We start from the raw sequence: 21,132 nt of genomic DNA on the forward strand, positions 1-21,132 counted from the left end.
ATTTAGAGATCTTTTTTTTAAATGATTTGAATGGCAGGAATGTTTTATATGTGTGTGTGGTAAAGCTAGTTCTGATCTTTGTAATGACAGAATAATAAATTAAAGCTGTAATTAAAATGATTTAGTTCATAAGCTCATAATATTTAACAGTCTCTAATACAGGTAGCTTTTAAAAAGCTGTGTGTAGGGAGCGGTGAACATTAATATTTCACTTGAAGCACAGCACATCTAAATGAGTGAGAGCTAATTAAATCGGGATTATATAATTTTTTCAATCCTTGTGATCTCGTCGCTAATTGGCCGAATCCGCGATCACGCGCTTGTGTTGTTATTTTTGTTGAAGACTTCCTGGTAGCAGAAATCATGTGATTATCTGACGCTTCCTGGAGCTTTACTTTCACGTATCACTTTTGCTCTAGTTCGTGAGAACATTTACCAGCAGCAAACATCCACAGCGTGCTTTTTTTGCGGACTTGTGCTCGTTTACGACATGGCTGACGGTGAGCGATCGCCTTTGCTGTCGGACAGTCGCGATGGAATGAACGGGCTGTCACCGGTAGAGGAGACCTACCGACCGCTGACCAAACCACAGAGTGAGTCAAACCTGATCCGCATTGACAGTGTCTAAAACCCTATCGAGCAGTGTACCTACACTACACAGCATGTTTGGGCATCTTAATCAAAAATAAACTTATGCTTCTATTCGATCAGTTACACTGGAGCGTCCAATCGCCCCTGTGATGATGCCCACGCTCACATGCTGTGGAGCAAAACTATTTAGAATCCCCTATTCATTTCAATGTGACTTATATAGAGCCTAAAGTGTGTCACTGTACGCAGATCAACATATGTCGATTATGTGATTTAATTTGCACTAATCTGTTATCTGCCTATCCCAAGCACAGCACAAGTAGATTAGTGCCAGATTACAGTACACCTGAAACACATGACTAAAGGAATCATGATTTTTGCCCTCTGGTTTATCAGTATATCAGCCCAAAGTATTATTGACCATCAGCCTAAACATTAATAAACGTTTAAAAATGACTAATTAATGTTAATGAAATCATGTAACCATCTTGTACACAGTTGTTCGTCGTGGTAAAAAAAAAGAAGATACATTTTCTTAACTTTGCACAATGTAAAATGGCAATAAAATAGTTAATATGGCTAGTAATAATGACGGGATTATGTTGAATAAACCTTTTATTGGTGTTAAATATTCCATCTATCTATCTATCTATCTATCTATCTATCTATCTATCTATCTATCTATCTATCTATCTATCTATCTATCTATCTATCATCTATCTATCTAACATTTAATTATATTCATAATTTATATAAACTTTGTATAAAGTTTGAATGTAATTTCTATAGGGTAAAGTCTATTATGATATGATTCGATAAGTCTGAATTGTATATTTTCTTTATTACATTAATTTTGTGTAAAAATGTGTAAAGGAAATGTTCAATAATATTGTTCTTATCGCTTTCTGATGTTAGTAAAAGAAGTACCCATCTGTTTCACTGCAAATATTTAAATAAATAAATAATTTATTCATTATTTTCTATTGTCACAGACGACATACAAAGATTTATAAAAAAAATTATTGCATAATATTATTAGCAATAAGGTCCATTTTATGCAAAAAAAGTTAATCTTTTTTTTTAACATTGCTTTGATAATACATGCAATGAGAGAGTTAATAATATTGCAAAGGAAAATCTCCAGTTCTGTATATTTCATTGTCATTTTTTGTGGCACCTCACTTTCTGTTTGCCTTGCATCCTCTCTCATGCTCTCTTTCCATCCCAGATTTCCCAACGTTCCCGTCAGCTCCTCCCTCGTCGATGCTGGGAGAGGCTCCTCCACCGTACTCCCCGGTGGGCTCTCCGGAGAGCGGCAGTGCCTCCGTCATCGGCTGCAGAGTGTGTCAGTCGCTTATTAGTGTGGAGGGCAAAAGCCACCAGCATGTGGTCAAATGTGGAGTCTGCAATGAGGCGACAGTGAGTTCACAAGCACATCCGTTTAGGATTCCATTCCTCAAACATACATACTGGTGATGAAAACTGAACTAGATTGAAGTGAAAGACCATGACATCACTTCCTGATTTATCTAGCCCATAAAGAATGCTCCAGCAGGAAAGAAGTATGTGAGGTGTCCGTGTAACTGTCTTCTCATCTGCAAAGTTACCTCACAGAGGATCGCCTGCCCTCGACCTTACTGGTGAGACAATTTAAAAGGAGACATTTCCATAATTCATGACTCTAAAGACAGTATTTGGAACATACCATGGTACATTGATGATATCAGATATATACACTGTACTATGAAGCTGAATTATACTACATTAATGTTTAATATTTTTTTAAATAATAATAAATTAATACCTTTTATTTAGTTATTTCAAATAAATGCTGTTCTTTAGAACTTCCTATTCATCAACAAATCCTGATTTCCTGATGAAAATTCAGCTTTGTCATAGTAATAAATTATTTGTAAAAATATAATAAATTAATAGAAAATTATATATATTACATATATATTTTATATATAAAAATCTTATAAACTCCAAGCTTTTGAATATTGAATATGAATTTTTCTTTTTTTTGTCAGTGGACTTTAATAGAGTCAAATAAAATATTAGTTTTAATTATGAGTTATTTAAATGTTTATGTGTGTCTTTTTTTGGGGGGGATCAGTAAGCGAATTATCAATTTAGGTCCAGTTCATCTGGGTGCAGAGACTCCGAATCCTCAGCCTAGCGGTGCCAGAGTTTCATGTGGACACTGTGCAAACACTTTTCTGGTAAGAACTTTTCTTATTCATACAAGTTAACACTTCATATCTCTTTATTGATTCATTTTGCCTTAATAATCGCCTTAATACTGTATCTGTAACATAATATCTTTCTGTTGTTGATTTAGTGGACAGAATTTACAGATCGGACATTGTCTCGGTGTCCACACTGCAGAAAAGTGTATGTTAAATACTATCCATAGACCTTCCTCTATTTAGTACAACACACTTACATTGATTACAAGTAAATTCCATTCCTTTCATCAATATAGCTCATCGATCGGCCAGAGGTACCCTAGAAAGCGGAGTTTGAGATGTTTCATATTGTGTTTGATCTTCGTCATAACGACTGCGGGATTGATTGTAAGAATAAAAGCATTTTAGAGTTCGCTATTTCAAAGAGTTGCCATTTCAGAATGCCTGGAAGTATCTTTACTCTGTTCCCTTTCTTTCTCTGTAGGCTGGTACGTGGTTGAATGCACGGCAATATAAGGGGATTTATGTATCCTGGGTATTCTTAATTCTCCTGGTGCTGATCACTTTGGTCAGAGCCCTACATTGGGCCTGCATGAAAATCAGTGAACCGCTGCACGACTACTCATAGAAGAGAGCGATGAGGAGCAGGAGGTCGAGATGAAGTGTAAGAGACGAGAATAAGTCCAAGTGAAAAAAGAAAACTAAGCCAAAGGGGATGTTAATGGAGAGATGCTCTGTCTAAATGAGTGAAGAACTGTCAGTAAAAATCCATATTTCCCCCTAAAATCAATGCAAAATAAAATTCAATAGGCCAAAATACTAAACAAATAATTAAATTATTATTTTAATTCCTTTTGGGGTAAAGTATAGCCCACTTTTCATCCAAATAATTAAAATTTCAAACCCAATCTGTCCACATTCCTAATGGGAACCCGCTTCCTAAACACTGCACACTTAAAAAGCGCATAGAGAAACAAAATATTTCTGCATTGTCAGTAGGACAAGAACTTCTAGTTTAGTTGCAGAATCAGTAACTGCTGAAACAGCCATTTTTTTTATTTTTGCCCTGTGAATTGACTTCATTGTGGTATCACACATATATACAGAAGCATTATAGTTAGAATGAGATTGTGGCTGAATTGCTGACAGAACTTGTAAGTGCCTCACATGACAGTGTGCTCTGTTGTTATAGCCGGTAACATATGTATAATTAAAGCAAATATTGTCATATATAGAGGATTTTAAGCTTGTAGCTTTATTGAAAGTTGTAGGGTATGAATGAGAAAAAGGAAATGAAAACACACTGAAGCATGTGGATGGTTTAGAAGAAAAGGCAAAAAAGCTATTTTTTTAATGTCAGGGATGTGCTATAGATTGAATCATAGGCAACAATGAAGTTGATTTATTCTTTCAATGTATTTTATTGCTTTTCCATGGATCGCATTGAATCTGAATGTCTGTGGCCCAGGCTTAGACCAAACCCTTACCTTCCTCTTTTTCCTCCTACAGCATTCAGCATATCTCACTATCCTCACCCTCAAAAACAGCTTAGGCACCAAATTATGCTTTGCTTACTAACTAAAAAATGTTCACAACTGACACCATGCAATATTACAGAGATTTTAGAGATTTCTATTCTAATGATCCATATGTTACTATTGTTGATGCTGTTTTTTAAATCAAGCATCGCTGCTTATTATTTGTACCTGCCTGTGGTTATAGTTATATAGCTGTATTAAAACCGTCTACCTTGTATGCTATTAATAATTGTGGCATTACCCAGTAGATTACAGGCAGAGATTATTATTAATTTTGACTATTTCTAAAAGAGACACAATCTGTGTAAACTTTCAAATGCTGATGAATGTAAATATTCATCAAGGAGCATTGAAGTGATTAACTTATATCTTCACTATTAGAAAAAAATATGCATAATTTGTACTTTTAGGGGTACAAGAGCTTGTCACTGGGCCAGTACTTTGTATTACCCCTAAAATATGCACATTAGTACCTTAGAGTAGTTATATGTACCCTTAAGGTATTGCTAGACCCTTAAATAAGGTACAAAGCTGTCCCTTTAAGGGTTTTACCCCGCAGTGACGGCGTTGTACTCCTAAAGGAACAATTTCTGCATGTTTTTTCTGATTGTAATGAGATGTAAATGTATTTGAGCTGACCAATCGCATAGACTCATTTCCAGCTGAAATGAACTCTTTGCACTGCACGCTTAATGGAGATTACAGATATATATTAATACTAATACTATAATACGTAGGCCTATACCTATTCTGTGAATTGCAGAAGTGACCAGTAATATTTTATTTTTGTGTTGATTTGTTTACATGATTGTGCAGTTGTACTGTGCATTTACTTGTTTAATTTTTGTATATACAGTATATGTAGTTGCACTACATTTTAATGCGGTAATGGATCCTATCCTTGTCATTGTTGATTTTGTTGTTGATCATTTTTGTATGTTCTTTTGTGACTAAAAAGTTTTAACAATTCCTGAGTATTTGTATGTGTGTTAGGGGTTCTGACCGTTTACAAAATTATGACAGCAGATAAAACATAATAAAAAAACAGCTGAAACTCATTTGTCGGGTAAGTTTCCAAGCTATAGTGATTCAGTGAGTACAATGTTAAGGTCAATCAAATCCTGATGATCTTTTTGGCTAAATACATTTATGAATTTTATGCAAAGCGACTTGCAGTGCATTCATACAATGTATACATTTTATCAGTTCATGCACTTGAGTTTGAGCTACAGCAATAAAACTGAATGAGAATTCCCTTCAAAAAAGAATGCTATAGTACAATGTTATGTGATGGTTGTCACGTAATGTTAGATTAACATTAGCCTATTTATAACATGTATGGACTTTTTTTCCTGCGACTCCTTTTCGATCTGACTGTTACGGGTGTACTTTCTTTTCCGGGGACTATGTTCAGAACATTTTCTAAAGGTTGTAGGTTGAAAACGCAAAAGAAATTATATGAATAAAGAAATTTTAAATGTGTAATTATTAGCATGCACTTTAAGCAAAATGAAATGTGTGCGAGTGGTTATACTTGAATAAGGTTAAAATGCAAACATTCAACTGAACCTTGTAGTGTTAAATGAGCTTGACTTTGCAATAAATTACATACCTAATTTATTGACAAAATTTCACATCCTTGCAAAAATGTTTTAAATACATATTACTGGTAGGACAAATGTCAAAAAAAGAATTGCTAGTGTTTTCCCAATCCCATACAAACATATGATAATCTGTTTTAATTTTTAGCTATACCAAAATCCGTTTTTATTAGTTACTTAAACATGGACTTGGCTTTATGTTTCCTGAAAATTAAGATTTACTCAGAATCACCACAGAATGATTAGTCACTCAGTACACGGTTAGTACATTTTATGAAATAATGATAATTAAAGATATAGTTTACCCAATACACTTTAGTCATCGTTTACGGAACCTTATCTCAAATTCCACCCAACACAGTTTTGAAGGAAATCTTAGCAAGTCTTTTCATGTCTGATTTATTTGAGTCTTTTGAGTCGGATCTTTTCAATCAGTTGATCCACTTCAACCATTCTGAATGATTCATTCAGGTATCTGTTCGATCCAGTTCATCCTTTTCTTCTTGTACTCCACAGAAGAAAGCCCAACAGGTTTGGAAGGACATTAGGGTGAGTAAATGATGACAGAATTTTCATATCAGGTTGAACTATAAATTTACATAAATTCACAGCAGCTTACAACAAAATATAACTTTAGGCCTTGTTTAACCCTGGTATTAAAATGCGTTTTGGTCGATTGGATCACAAGTAGACGAGGCAGACACATGCCCGTTTACACCTGTGTTTTAATCGGTCTCTTTGCCCACTTTCAACCACTTTTGTCCTGATTTCTTCAAGGGGAGACTCAATGGGCGGGTAAATGTATGGGTTTTTCAGATCTTTCGATCTAATGGACACGGAGACGACGGAAAACCACGCGGAGAGCATGATGCTTGATGATTTTGTTTCTGCCCTGATAGCCGCAAGACCACACCGAACGCTGTGTGTGTATTAGAAAAATTGTGCTTGGTACGTTTTTCGTCTTCAAACCAAACTTGGGTCTTTGGTCTACAAAGCGTAAATCCCATCTGGCTACAGCGCGCATTAAATCAGTAGGCGGAGAGTTGGTGGTCTTTTGTGGCTGTTCAAACACATTCAACCACATTTTATTTAGCATCCTCCACTTGTGATCCGATCGACCAAAACACATCTTAATACCAGGTGTAAACAGCGCCTTACATCAGAGATGCAAATTGACTTTTTTCTTATTTACAGAAATATTACCTTATGTCACCTGATGAATAATGTGTCCCTCTGTTTTTGTTACTAACACACACTCTCAGAAAAAGAGGTACAAAATCTGTCACTGGGGTAGTACCCTTTTTACCTTTGGAAAGGGTAATGCCCCATGACAGATTTGTACCATTTCTTCTGAGAGTGCAATGTCTGCAGGCCTTAACAGTTTATATTATTTGTTGAGCCCATCATTCAGGGCCAACATTCTGAGCATGGCTACTACAACTTCATCACCTTAACAGTGGTAATAGTTGTGTTTTCCTGATCATTCGGGCAATCAGAGTCCTCTTCCTCTCCATCCTCTTCATCAAGTTGGAGGCTTCCAGAAGAGAAGCGCATGCGTGCCAGTGGTCCAGAACTTACCACTTTACCCAGTGCAGGAAAGTATGGGTAGAAGGTGTCTGAATCCGAATCACTATAACTACCTGTGCCGAGTACACATAAAGAAGTGGGTCTTTCCGGGAGAGGCGCAGGACTTAGAGGAAGGTAGGTGGGCCTGGCAGGAATCTGGTGTCGAGAAAGGTGTGGATAATATCCCAGCGGGCGATACTCGGATGCGTATGCAGCTGCGTTTGAGGCAAGTGTAGGTCGCTGGAGTTTGAAGTCTGGTTGGCTTGAGGCTCGGCGCGGCAAGCCGGTCTGAAAGGAGGAGTCGTCGCTGTAATGGCCTGCTTCCACTCTATTCATGTCCAGCTTCCTATTCAAACCAGCCCTCAGCCCTAGTCCTCTGGGGTACAGTCTCGATTCGGCTAATCCCAGGCCAGGACGGAGCCTTTCCTGCTGCATCTGAAGTTGTGGCGACAAGCAAGAGGACGGCAAGGACGAGTGGGCAATTTTTCTGGGAAAGTATTGCAGAGGCACATGGTTGTGATAGGTTTGAGGGAGGCGGTCTAGGGATGAAGACGTATGGTCTTGCAATAGGTAAGGGTGAGTGGTGAGTGGGAAAGTGGGCAGCACAGGGTGGAACTGGAGGTGGGGCGCGTTAGGATAAAGGAGCACGAGATGCTGGGCGTTAGGAGACAATCGTCTCTTTGCCTTCAGTCTCTGGGCTCCTCTACCACGATGTTCTACTCCTGATGTAGACAGGGAACGAAGCTTGGGCGAGGCAGAGTTGCTTGAGAAGGCAGGATTTCTTGACAAGGGCCTGGATCGCTCAAGCTCATTAGTGAACATGACTTCCATCGCAGATAGGCTGCGCTTTGCTACGCCTGTCTGTTCACTCTGTTGCCCAGCAACAGTTTGGCTAGGAGGTAGATGCTCGTACAGCTATGTGAGAAAGAAACGTGAGAACATGTGGATTTCAAATACACATCTGAAATGTAAGAAAAAAGTACAATACCTGCTTAGAGACGTCAGTCAGTATGTCAGGAGAGGATCTGCACTGTCGAGTGTCATATTCAGACTTGTAGTAACTTCTGAAAAAAAGTACAAAACAGGCTGTAGATACGATGAAAAACAAACCCATACAGCACGGTTCAATTTCCTAAAGAATCTATTCTTGTAACTTATGCCTGCTATAGGATGAATGATAGGATGATTAATAGGATGAAACTTTGCCCTGAAATAAGTTATTCAACATTTACCCAGCTGTTTGACAGTATGGTGGGTTCTATTTTGTTTTATGCAGCTGGGGTCTGGGGCTTCGAAGATGCTCCTGAATGTAATAGACTGCAGAGCAGGGCCATGAGGTGTTTCCTTGGAGTGCACAGTTTCACTACTAGAGCTGCGCTAGAGGGAGATATGGGTTGGGAGCCTTGTATGGTGAAACAAAAGGTGGAAGTAATAAGATTATGGAATCGTTTTATAAAATTACCTGAAGATAGACTTACTCGGAAAGTTTTTGATTGGGATAAAGCTCACAATTATCCTTGGTCAATGGAGGTCCTTGGAATACTTTCATCAGTAAAATCACAGTATATATTTACAAATACTTTACAAGGTGATATATCTCTAGGTCAGGCAGTTGTTATTTAATTCTTATAAAGAGCAATGGCAATGGCAGGTGTTAAATAAGCCCAAATTGAGAAGTTATGTTCACTTTAAAAATGATTACTCCACAGAGCCTTATGTCAAATGTTGGTTAACCAGAGTACAGAGGTCTTTGTGTGCCCAGCTCAGAGCTGGGGTGTTGCCCTTGCAGATCGAGGTGGGGCGCTACAAAGGTGTTCCAGAAGAGGACAGATTATGTGTTTTGTGTGATTTAATGATTGTTGAGGATGAATGGCATTTTTTTTTTTTTTTTTTGCCCATTATATCATGATTTAAGAATGGGTATGTTTGAGAGAATTCAATATAAAAAGCCTGATTTGTTTTGGATGACGGATGGGGATATGTTGAATTGGCTCTTTGAAAATGAATTCTATAGTTTGGCTAGATATGTGGAAAAGGCGTGGAAACTTAGGCAAAGGAATTTATATACTGGCCTAAATTGACGTTGTCGTGTCTTGTTTTGTTTGTTTATATTGTGAAAATGATGGTAATGTATTGTGTATGATGGTCATCGTCCTATGTTTTTTTGTTTAATGGTAATCTTGATGTATTATGTTTGTTTTTTGTCATTAGTGTTTTTTAAGCCTATTCGGGCTGGGCATGTAAGTGCAAGACACTTTAATAAATAAATAAATAAAAAATAATAAAATAATAAAAAATATATAGACTGTGCAATTCCGGCAATCCTACAAGATCATTACAAATCACACTGTAAGACATGGATCTTATAAACTTGGGTACGACATGTATGTAGATTGTATGATGTTGACACCAGAATCGTTATTCATTATAAAATGAATCATTATAAAAGACTAACACATCATCAGCATGCGCTAGTGGTAAACAAATAGAGCAAAATGAACCGCACTTTGGCAATTGTGGTTTTTATGTGCGCTGAAAAGAGAAGAGGAAGTGAAAGAGGAGAATAGAGGTACAGTCATGGCTAGGGACATTTTTGACCTCAGAAATCACCAGGATTGGTCATCTTTCATCTGAGACACCCCAAAATCGCACAATGTGTACCGAGCATTAAAGGGGAAAATGTCAAAACGCATCTCAGTTTAATGTTCAGAGACAACTTTAAACCAATTGTAGGTTGACTTTCCCAAAAGACGTAAACTTTGTGGTGCTTTTAACATTGCTCTGTTGGTTCCTGTCCCAAATGGTGCACTTGATGTGTACTTTTGGACTTGGAGTGGTCATCATTTGTCTGTCCATGATGTTGTAGGTTTTGAGAATTGTGCTTAGTTTGAGTGGCTCAATATAGTAATGTTGACCCAACCAGTGGTGTTAGTTACTGTAAAGCTACCTAATTGTATAATCAAATAGAATACTGCAAGAGTGTTTAGGAAACCATTACATATATTTTTTGCTATTACCTTTAGTCCCACCAGTGGCACAGAAAAAAAAAATCACACACAAAATGTATGCAGAAATGTTTTCTCAACAAAACCCAACATAACATCTTACCTTTCAAAAGACAAATGTTTCTTGCCTCCAGAGCCCACACACTCAAGAAGTTGCTTCTGTGTCCTGCCACTACAATAACAGAACCGAAAGCAGAAAAAATATTTTTACAAGACAATTGTTGCTGAGGTGCATGGTGCAAAAAGAATCTCATCAAGTCTAGTTCACACTGAGAGTGATTTTCTTGAATATTTGGATTCCCTGCCACTGGATGTCCTAACGTTATTTGTGGGTTGCATAACTGGCCAGGGCTTTTGAAAAATGATTCACTAATAGGCTGGTATACACTACCTTTCAAATATTTGGGGTTGGTAAGATTTTGTAATATTTTGAAAAAAAGTTTCCTTGTGCTCACCAAGGCTGTTTTTATTTGATCAAAACACAGTTAAAGGGTAATATTGTGAGATATTATTACAATTTAAATTCTGATTTTGTGCTTAAGAAACATTTATCATTGTTATCAATGTTGAAAACAGATGTGTTGCATAAATTTTTTTTATAATAATAATGTAAAAGTCTTTTCTGTTATTTTTTATCAGTTTAATATTAAGAAAAATATACTATTCTATTTCTACAATAATTTTCAATAAATCTACAATAATTCTGCTGAAAATGAATGTTCTCTTGTGTATATAAAATCCAGCTGTCCATGATGCATCATGACCTGAACAAAATGAATATTTCTATAGATGAATCAATCTGACAGTTTCTGATACGGTTTTCTACACATAATTTTTCATGCATGTGGACAGAGACACATCATATAGAAGAGTAAGATCACTCACTAATCTTGCCTTCATTCAACTATAATATCTGATCATGTCACCACATTGCTGCTCATTTGCATCAAGTTAAACTATTCTCAACTTTGTCATATCGCTAGACACATGTAATGTCGCCTAGTTGTGTGTTCAGAAAAAAAGATTAGAACTGCTCTATTTAATATCTTCAATACACACTCTCAGAGGGTTCATGGAAGATATTAGACAACTGGGGCTTCTTATTGCATTCCACATATCTAAAGTCGTTCTCTCTCTCTCACACACACACACACACACACACACACACACACACACACACACACACACACACACACACACACACACACACACACACACACACACACACACACACACACACACACACACACCTGTATCTGAAACTGGATCCTTTGCTGGACAGAATGGACTTTTGATGTGACTTGGGCTCCTCAGCAAGTCTGAAGAAAGTGTGATACTCCACACACATTTTCCAAAACGCCTTACACACATCTCTGCTGGCCATGGAAAATTCAACAGTGTCCCTCCGCGAAGGCTAAAATACAGTTGGAGTTGAGTGAATGACATATTAAGATTGTTAAAGCATTTTCAGACTCAAATTAAAATGAGCTTTTTTATGCTTTCAGATAATACTAATACTAAATACTAATAAATATAAAATATTTTTCTTTTCTTTTTTTCATTTTCCCTTCCAGTAGCTCAAGAGTAGAGGCCTCCGCTAGCAACATCAAAGTCATGGGTTTGATTCCCAGGGAATGCATGAACTGATCAAATGTGTACCTTGAATGCAATGTAGAAGCCTCTGCCTACATGTACATTTAAATGTATTGGTGCTATTTAAGAGGATAAACAAAAGTTGTGCATCTGCCTGCTTTTTTTATGTGGTTTATCTTTCTTTTCTATCACATTGTTGTCTCTCTCATGATAAATTGCTTCTGCTGTTCCTCATTTGTAAGTCTGCCAGCTTTGGATAAAAACGTATGCTAAATGACTAAATGTAAATCTAGAAGTCAGCACTAATGTTGCAGATATAATATATGAAGAGAAATACAATTTCAAGTGTTGCAGAGGAACTATTGAATTCTTTTTCTCCCCAGTTTGCAAACAGTGGTCGTAAAGGAGTGATTGTTTGTGTCTCACCCCAGTTTCAGTGTGGAGTTTGATAAGGAAATTTTTCCTCTTGAAGCTCAGCTTACGGATCTTGGCCCAGCTGAAGGTATTGATCTTTGTGTTTCCCTGATAACGGTATAAGATGTTAAATATTTAAACATGTAAGAGACAGTTTATATTTCTTAGCTGCATTTAGGGTTGTTGTGTATATTTGTTCTGATGCGTCTTTAAAATTGTGCGTTAATCTTAATTTAAGTTTAAGCATATATTTTTGTACAGTACCTGAAAAACGAGTACCCCCATATGTGTGACAGCGAGGTTGATTCTCATGCCTTCTCCATCATGGGCAGGGTGAGGGCGGATCCCGTACATGTCCATTTTGCGGGCAACCTCCAGCAAATGCACATCTGATTCACCAGGAGTGTGACCTCTGTCACCAAAATCCAAATTAGGTTAATTGGACAAAATTAAAGATGTTCAATTAGACATCTGTCATGGCATACTGTACATTATAAGAGCTGCATGTTAATGGAAATATCATTTTGGTATGCTTGTATGGTGTGTAGCTGTGTGTTACCTGTGCTTTTTGTGAAAGCGAATGATTTTGTGGTCCAAGTACTCCTGGTTTGGTACATATTGCTTATTTTCAAGATGATGAGCATCCAACTCGTCATCATAATCCCCAATTTCTGCTACAAAGTGGAATAGAGAGGGAAAACCGTAAAGTGTATATGATAATCAAACTGATAAGATTTGGAAGCTTTGTAATTTGATGGCATGTAAACTTTCAATGAGATAAAAGGAGCTACCTTGCAGTATATGAGAGACCAGCAGGGCGGCGCTGTTGTCGTTACAGGTGAGGCTGCCATTTGACAGATCCTGTTTGATCTGAAGGGCAAACAGATACCTGTATAAAAGAGGCAGCAGTCAGACTGAACTCATATCACCTATTACCATCTATTTATCAGTCTATATATCAGATAATCATGTGCTTGTGGTCTACCTGGTTAAACCTCTCTGCAGTTGTCCTGGGTCAGGAGGGAAAAATTTCACTATAAAATGGAACGCCACATCACTGGTATCTATGGGAAGTACACAATCTTATTTGACCCAAAACATAGCATTAAATCTGCTTTATTAATAATTTTAATATTAACTAAAGGCAAAGGATCAAGTGGACAGTGATAGTTAATGGGTAAGCATCTGGGATGGTAAATAAAAACGTTAATCTATAGGGAAAAAACTGAATTAGTAATTGGTGAATACTAACTTCTGAGACCACATATTCATATGAGGGGATACAGAAAGCATCTAGAAAGTGGGGTAAGATGTGCCAGGGGGTACATTCACAAGATACAGTATTTTAATGTATTTTTAAAAAGTGTTCATTTGCAAAAAATGCTGCTGACATGCAGCATTTTTAGCTGTTCGTGGAGTTTTCTACATGTCCAGTATAATGAGTGTTATGTCAAAGTGTTTTGGGGCAAGTTGGATTTCTAAATAACTTTAGATGACCCATTTATGGCCCAGGTGGTTTAGGTACTGTCTAGGTACTGTCTAGGTGGTTTAGGTACTTGCGGATGGGTACTGTCGCCTCACAGCAAGGAGGTTTCCTGGTTCGAGTCGCTGTGTCTGCGTAGGTTTCCTCCGTGCTCCAGTTTCCCACACAGTCCAAAAACATGCAGTATAATTGAATTGGAGAAGCTAAAAATGTGTCCATAGGTGTGTGTGTATATGTGTGTGTGAGTCCCAAGCCATGTAATGGGGTTGGGGAAGACCCTGTGACCTATCCCAGAAAAATCATTGCCAAGTAAATTGACGGACAGTCTCTCGCGTATGGGAAGTGATGACCCATAGAATCACTAAGAGTTGGATGCAACTGAAATGGCTCATGAATGAATGATTTTATGGCCCAATGTTGCAGATGCTCTATTCTAATTTATATAGATAGCAGATATCCTAAAATATTAAGTGTATAAATTTGACCTCTAAATCCTTTTTCTTCGCCAATAAAACTTGACAAAAATTGGCACACCATTCACCAGTATTATAAGTTAGCATAAGTTAACAAGCATTTGCTGAACAAATAATCAATTGAAAATTAATCAAGTGGACCTTGACACAAGACGACCACTAGAAAACTTACTTTTGATTTGCTTAGCCACTGGTTTCAGGAGTTCAAGCCAGGCCTGTATAATAAACATTGATAAAAAAGACATATGATTTAATTTCCTATTGCAGCATACACATCTCCATTTGACAAGTGTGGATAAAGCAACTATTTCAAGGGACAGTTGACCCAAAAATAAAAATGCTGTCATTGTTTAACCTGATGTAGCTTTGTATTTTCTACAGACTGAATGTAAAGTCATTATTCACTGATAATGAGATCACTAATCAATTTTGATTTGTGACCAACTCAGTTCAGTTTGAACTGGATAAACCCATTAAAAAACTCACACTCTATAGGTCATCGCTACTTCTCACATGAAGCCACTGCAGAGAGTTTGGCAGATTTTAAAAATCTTCAATGAAAATGGCTATAATTTTTGTCAGTTCATTATGGAAAGCTATAGCGTAATATAGCGTAAATCATATGGGCCACTTTTATGATGCTTTTACATCCTTAAAAGTTCTAAATCCCATGACCAACTATTATTGAAAATGTATTTTTTTTGTGTTCCATAAGGGTGAGCAAATGATGACAGCATGCTTATTTTTTTTTAGGGTGAACTATTCCTTTAAGAGCAAGACTCTGCTGTTTATGTTATAACTCATTGACATCATTGGCAGGTCAAAGGACTCACAAAGCTGCCAGTATGGTGACGGAACTCTAGGCCAAAGTACTCCTTCTCCAGCAGCTTTAGATGACCACACACCTTATTGAAGAAATCAGATCCCAGAATCTTTCTCTGCAGGAAGATGAAGAAGAATAAACCACAGAATGCTTAAACATGACATTTTATACTGGTCTCAGTGCTGCCAGCATTAATGCTACTTTTGATTGATGTGACTGCAGTGTCACTGTGAAATTACTCCTCAGATTTGCTTCTTTCTTGCATCGCTATTACTTAATGCGGGTGTTAATGAGATGGCGATGCGATTTGAGCAGAATGCGGTTGTTAGAGCAACTTTCTCTGGTAATTGAATCTGCAGCAACTGAACTGCTCAAACAGAATTATGGGGAAGTCAGATGCTCACTGAGTCAGCCTCAAAATACAGGGTTGCTATCTGATGAGTGTGTTTGTGGGCACATATGTGTGTGAGGATGTGTCACTAAACCCTGTATTTACCGTGACAGCGGGGCACATAACCTCCCCATTATATTGTCAAAGACAAGGAACAAAAGAAGATAGAGGGATAAAGTCTAAAGGAAGAAGTGTGAGATAGAGAGGTTGAAACATAGACCACAAGTACAAAAATAAAGATCTGTGAATCTCACGGCAGGGTGAAGTTACGTCAGAATATACATACTTTGTAAATATGTGAAGACATGATGCTTTTTGTAATGTTTATTCAAGACAAATGATGTTTTCGACAGTGAATCATTATTGAACATGCACTTTAATCCAGGAAAACAATCAAATAAAACAGAAAATGTGACTTGTGCTTGTCCATGCAGAAGTTGCCATCATTATGCCAGAATGTTGTGGGTAGTGATGCTATTTTATAATTATTTATATGCTATTATAGTATTTATTCATATTTTGACTTTGCTTTTGTTCATTAATTTATGTACTTTCGTCATTAAGTACTAATTATTTTATTTATTTTAGTTACCAAGGCAATATTTCTATTTTTCGTTTAAGTTTTTCAAGTTGTAACTTCTAATATTTATGTTTTATTGTTTTTCAGATTAATTTCAGTTAACGAAAATGCCTTTTAACACTGGTAGTCACCTGTATTCAAGCATTTGCTAGATGCTCTGGCTGGTCGGTTACTAAAACAGCCTGGTCACCAGATATTTCCCTCTTTTAATGTAAATGTACAAGATATTTTACCTGTTTTTAAGTATTTTCTAGCACAGCTCTCATCAACAAGCCACATAATCTAAGGTATCATTCATGTCATTATTTAATACGCATAAAGAAAAACCTGAAACCTCAGTATTAAAAAACAATAATAGCAAGCACCACTAAAATGCTGAAATTACATTCTGTTGACCAAATATCGATTAAAACAACGGATCATCTCTCCACAACCTGACATCTTTCTCTCCGATTTCTTGTATTTTTCACTGCCTCTATACTAATTGCCTATTTTGCCCGAGGGTGTAGGGGAATGCTGGCGTGCTCTCTGGAATGAGGCCAGGACAAGCTTCTGTTCGGTGTAGGCCATGATATTTACCCCTATTCAGACACACACATGCCTCACGGGCACTAACTCTCTCACTCACTCACTCACTCACTCACTGATTCACTCACTCTCTTTCCTTTTTTTCGGTCCATCTCCCCACCACCCTGACTTTATATCTCACCTGCTTTTTCTGACTGGTAGGACAAGACTGTGCTGTGCAAAACCCACAGGCACGTACACACACACATACACACAGAGCATCCCCCATGAAGCAGAAGCAGCAAGCAGATAATGGGACATGAAATGATGCTCCTTTACAAGCAAAACACAGCAAAAGTGAGAGAAACCCTCACACACACACAAACTAGACCACAAGGATGATGTGTTGACAAAGAATATAGCCTGTTTTAGGGATTTTTAAAGAATTACTTTTTAAATGAGGAAACTTTGATTTAAAAGAGATTATTGCAAACATATTAAACATCAAAAATATGTATCGTCCGTGTTACCAGCTACACATACTTCAGTTCAGCGATTATTTAATAGACAGGGAAAGTAACATTACAAAATGTTATTAGACCGGGCTTGTTGTCACACTTTTTACTTCACTGAACATTTCACAGGCTAGGGTTATTTTTTTGAAAGCCATTGCCAAATAGCTCTCAGTCTCAGGCACAAAAAAAAAGCTACACTTTTATTTCCCATAAAAATAAAAATACAGTTCACTGAACACATTCTGTCTTTTTTTACTGACAACATGCCTCAATAGAGTTGTCACATGGGGTAAAATTTAAACTCAAACAATTTTGAACAATTGATCAAACATAGGCCTAAGTGAAAAATGTAACGTACAGATATCAAACTACTATATAAGAAACAAATAAATATGAATGTGGCAACTTGCCCCAACCTGATATTTATGAAAACTAGTCTAGATTACATTCAGTTAAACTCTTATGCAGCTGAACCTATGTCTAAATGCATTCCGGTGTGGTTTTATTATTTATTTGTTTACACAATATATAGGCAATATATAAAAATGCTATTGGATGTTAGTATGGAGACAAAATTCACAAAAAAATTTTTTTTTTCAAACCTAAACCGTAGGTTTAAAAAAAAAGGTGTTTGAAATCAGCATGCAAAATCATTATAGAAAACAAGCGTTTGCGGACCTTATAGTTACCTCAGACATAGCCCCATTGTGACAACTTGCCCCGTTCTTTATAAATATATATATTATTTCTCACCTCCACCTCGAAAACTCTCTCGCTGTCGTCTAAGAAGATGACGCGTAATCGCAGTTTCTCGTTCTTGTTCTTCTTCCGCGCAGCTGTCCTATTGACAGGTGTCTTCAGCAACTCGAACTTATCCCCCATCTTCTGCACCTTTAGGGTTTAAACGCCACACTTTTTTCATTTAAATAAAGGACAGAGTGTCCATAATGTGGATCATTATCGGTTTGATGCTGTAGTGAGGGAGTAGCGCGCGGTGGTCTCGTGACGACTGTTCACGCATCCTGTTCTTAAACTGAGCAGCATCAGCAGCACTCCTGCATCTGATCTCAGTGCAGAGCATCTACACCACACGCGTTACAATCAACACAAGTATTGATCAAAAATACAGAAAAAAAACTGTAGTATTGTGAACTATTATTACAATTTAAAATAATGGTGCTTTATTTTTAATATGCTTTAAAATCTAATTTATTTCTGTGATGCAAAGCTGAATTTGAAGTCCTCGGTGTCACATGATACTTCAAAAATCATTCTAATATGTTGATTTATTATTAATGTTGGAAACAGTTGTGATGCTTAATATTTTTTTGTAACCTGTGATACTTTTTTAAGGATTATTTGATGAATAAAAAGTTTAAAAGAACAGCATTTATTCAAAATATAAATATTTTGTAACAATACAGGCTAGGCTACATACTGGTCAAAAGTTTGGGGTCAGTCAATTTTTTCTTTAAGAAATCAATAGGGTACTTTTATTCAGCAAGGATGTGTTATAAATTGATAAAAAGCGATAGCGATTTATATTAGTAGAAAATATTTCTATTTTTAATAAATGCTCTTCGTGTTAACTTTTTATTCATCAGCATATCACAGGTTACAAAAAAAGTTAAGCAGCACAACTGTTTCCAAAATTGATGATAACTGAGATAAGATCAGCATATTATAATGATTTCTGAAGGATCATGTGACACTGAAGACTGGTAATGGTGGCTGATGAAAATTAAGCTTTGCATCACAGAAATAAATAAAAATGTAAAGTATATTGACATTATATCAAATAAATGCAGGTTTGATGAACATTAGAGACTCATTTCAAAAACAGTAATATTTCCAAACTTTTGACCAGTCATTTTTAATGTTAATTTAAAAATGTAAATGTTTATTTTTTTTATTTTTTAGACGTTGTCACAAAAGGTCAACCAGTGAAATTCATCTTTCTTCTCTGGACTATGGAATTTTCAGTCTTTTGTGCCTATACAAAAATAAACCCTGAAACCCTGAAATTTTTAAATGGAAGAAAAAAAAAGTTACACCTTACTACGTAGGCTATGTTTTGGTAGCATAGCATCTTTCTCCGTTTACGACAGGTTGAGGCTACCACAACACAACCGTGACGTCTGGTTCAAAAAAATAACGTCAGCAGCAGCAACTCATCGTTTATGCCATGAGATGGCAGTATTTCCTAATGAATTCCTAAGCAACGACCCAGGTAAAAACAAATAGGCTACTGTTGTGTACTTTCATCTGACTGCAGTGCAAATAGCATGTCCAACTATGCGAGGACAAAGACATCAAACATCTAATTAAAACATGTCAACCCCTTAAAAAACTCTCGTCCTCACCTTTTGTGCTCTGTATTCCTCGGCAGGTGAATGTAATCTCTTGTTTTGATACGGCGAAGCGGAACCTGTAAGAGGAGCTGAAGCCGGAGCTCTGCTGACCAGCTGCTACTGTTCCATCACACATCATCATCATCATCACCACCGGCCCTGTTTGATTTTCCGAGCACCTGTCTGTCGGCCTGTGTGTTTTCCACCGTGTATTCTGAGGCCCGTGTACTGCGGTTAAGAGGTAATGTCTCTATACGACCACCTTAACCTGCAAACTCCACACAACTTCTGGGGAAACTTCTGGTTTTTACACCATTTTTGGTATAAAAGAAAAATCGATAATTTTACCCAATATTGTTGGCTTTTGCCACAAATATAGCCGTGCGACTTAGCCTATGACTGCTCTTGTGATCCAGGGTCACATTTTACTACAGAACTGCTGCAACCTAAAAACAATTGGGCCTATTTTTAAAAGTCAGAAAGTGGTTTATATTCTAAAGTGAATGTGCGTAAAATCAAAAATATTATAGCAAGCGACAATCGGCAGCATAAATGGCCCATGCATGTGGATGTTAGTTAGGGTTTGATGAAGCAGGTTAGCAGCAATACTTGCTGGTGTCAAAAGGGTCAACTCATTTACAAAGGAATTCACTTATTTCAGCCTGCAGAAATTGGCTATTTGCAATAGATTATATTTACACTAAGTGAAAAAGTGATAGATTCTATTTACACTGTTAAAATAGCAGAATTGTATTTGCGAAAAGTGTAAATAGTATTTAGATGCTGTTTGTGTTTACTTATAAATAGTGGCAGATAGGCCTACTATTTGCACCTCACTGCTGTACATTAAACGGTATCCAATAATAACAAGATTGTAAATTATTATTAAAATTATTAAATGGATGCTGCCTTATTCACCCCTAATCCTAACCGATAAACACTTTATTATTCAACACACGTTTGACATTTTATTTCCACTTTTCGAATTTATTCTTAATTTTGATTAAAAATAAATGCCTTTCTGATCTGATATGTGATGGGAAAAGGAAGTAGAGCGAGTTCGGCAAAAAGCGGTTTAGAACTCGAGTCGATTTGCGTCTCAACTTTCTACCACGCACCTTACACCGACACTATTGCTACTATTGACAATCCAGAGTCTTCTGGAGTTGTGTCTGGCCCAACTAGACGTCAGTGGGCGGAGTTAGTGTAAATAGCATCTGCCAACAAGTCAGGCTATTTGTACTTAGTGTAAATAGACACTCCGTTATGGGCATAATATAATAGGCCTATATTTATACCTGTGGCCTATGATGTTGGGATGGACTAGCAACACAACACTACAGAGGATAAAGCGGTTTGAAGAATGGATGAATGGATCGACTAATATCATATTTTTACAAATTACAATATAATAATGCTGCAAAAATACTACACAGAACATTAGACATAAAATTGTCTTAATTTTAAATGGACACGCACAGTTAAAAATTGTCATTTTAAATGTTTATTTTA

The 21,132-nt window shown here is 36.8% G+C and overlaps 2 protein-coding genes across 4 annotated transcripts; one reads left to right on the forward strand and one right to left on the reverse strand.

Annotated features, from left to right (window-relative positions):
* Positions 1–288: 288 nt before the first annotated feature.
* On the forward strand, positions 289–6,502 carry pip4p1b (phosphatidylinositol-4,5-bisphosphate 4-phosphatase 1b). 2 transcript variants are annotated; one of them, XM_079614969.1, is made up of 8 exons: positions 362–593; positions 1,820–2,010; positions 2,125–2,231; positions 2,708–2,813; positions 2,933–2,985; positions 3,077–3,167; positions 3,265–3,444; positions 6,436–6,502. In XM_079614969.1, exons 1-7 carry the CDS (start codon positions 491–493, stop codon positions 3,406–3,408), a joined length of 795 nt encoding a protein of 264 aa, XP_079471095.1. In that variant the 5' UTR covers positions 362–490; the 3' UTR covers positions 3,409–3,444; positions 6,436–6,502. The 2 variants fall into 2 exon arrangements, with proteins under 2 accessions (XP_079471094.1, XP_079471095.1); XM_079614968.1 differs by lacking the exon at positions 6,436–6,502 and having other exon boundaries at positions 289–593; positions 3,265–5,941.
* Positions 5,920–18,328, reverse strand: LOC306999867 (FERM domain-containing protein 7). Of its 2 annotated transcripts, XM_079614952.1 has the most exons (12): positions 18,023–18,328; positions 15,287–15,391; positions 14,626–14,668; positions 13,483–13,561; positions 13,289–13,386; positions 13,057–13,171; positions 12,762–12,909; positions 12,510–12,605; positions 11,741–11,904; positions 10,594–10,662; positions 8,474–8,549; positions 5,920–8,400 (listed from the first exon to the last, which is right to left on the reverse strand). In XM_079614952.1, the coding sequence occupies exons 1-12, from the start codon at positions 18,149–18,151 to the stop codon at positions 7,354–7,356; spliced, it is 2,169 nt and encodes a 722-aa protein (XP_079471078.1). In that variant the 5' UTR covers positions 18,152–18,328; the 3' UTR covers positions 5,920–7,353. The 2 variants fall into 2 exon arrangements, with proteins under 2 accessions (XP_079471078.1, XP_079471079.1); XM_079614953.1 differs by lacking the exon at positions 10,594–10,662 and having other exon boundaries at positions 7,218–8,400.
* Positions 18,329–21,132: the final 2,804 nt, after the last annotated feature.

Source organism: Phoxinus phoxinus (assembly GCF_949152265.1).
Source record: "Phoxinus phoxinus genome assembly, chromosome: 6".
NCBI lineage: Eukaryota > Metazoa > Chordata > Actinopteri > Cypriniformes > Leuciscidae > Phoxinus > Phoxinus phoxinus.

What these genes read in the sequence shown, in the direction of transcription:
- pip4p1b (XM_079614968.1), top strand. Translation starts at nt 491, where the DNA reads ATGGCTGACGGTGAGCGATCGCCTTTGCTGTCGGACAGTCGCGATGGA. An exon ending in ACTGTGCAAACACTTTTCTG is followed by an intron (nt 2,814 to 2,932) that starts GTAAGAACTTTT and finishes TTGTTGATTTAG; the next exon opens with TGGACAGAATTTACAGATCG. An exon ending in TAACGACTGCGGGATTGATT is followed by an intron (nt 3,168 to 3,264) that starts GTAAGAATAAAA and finishes CTTTCTCTGTAG; the next exon opens with GCTGGTACGTGGTTGAATGC.
- LOC306999867 (XM_079614952.1), bottom strand. Translation starts at nt 18,151, where the DNA reads ATGGGGGATAAGTTCGAGTTGCTGAAGACACCTGTCAATAGGACAGCT. An exon ending in GTCACCATACTGGCAGCTTT is followed by an intron (nt 14,669 to 15,286) that starts GTGAGTCCTTTG and finishes TTTATTATACAG; the next exon opens with GCCTGGCTTGAACTCCTGAA. An exon ending in AGTGGCTAAGCAAATCAAAA is followed by an intron (nt 13,562 to 14,625) that starts GTAAGTTTTCTA and finishes TACTTCCCATAG; the next exon opens with ATACCAGTGATGTGGCGTTC.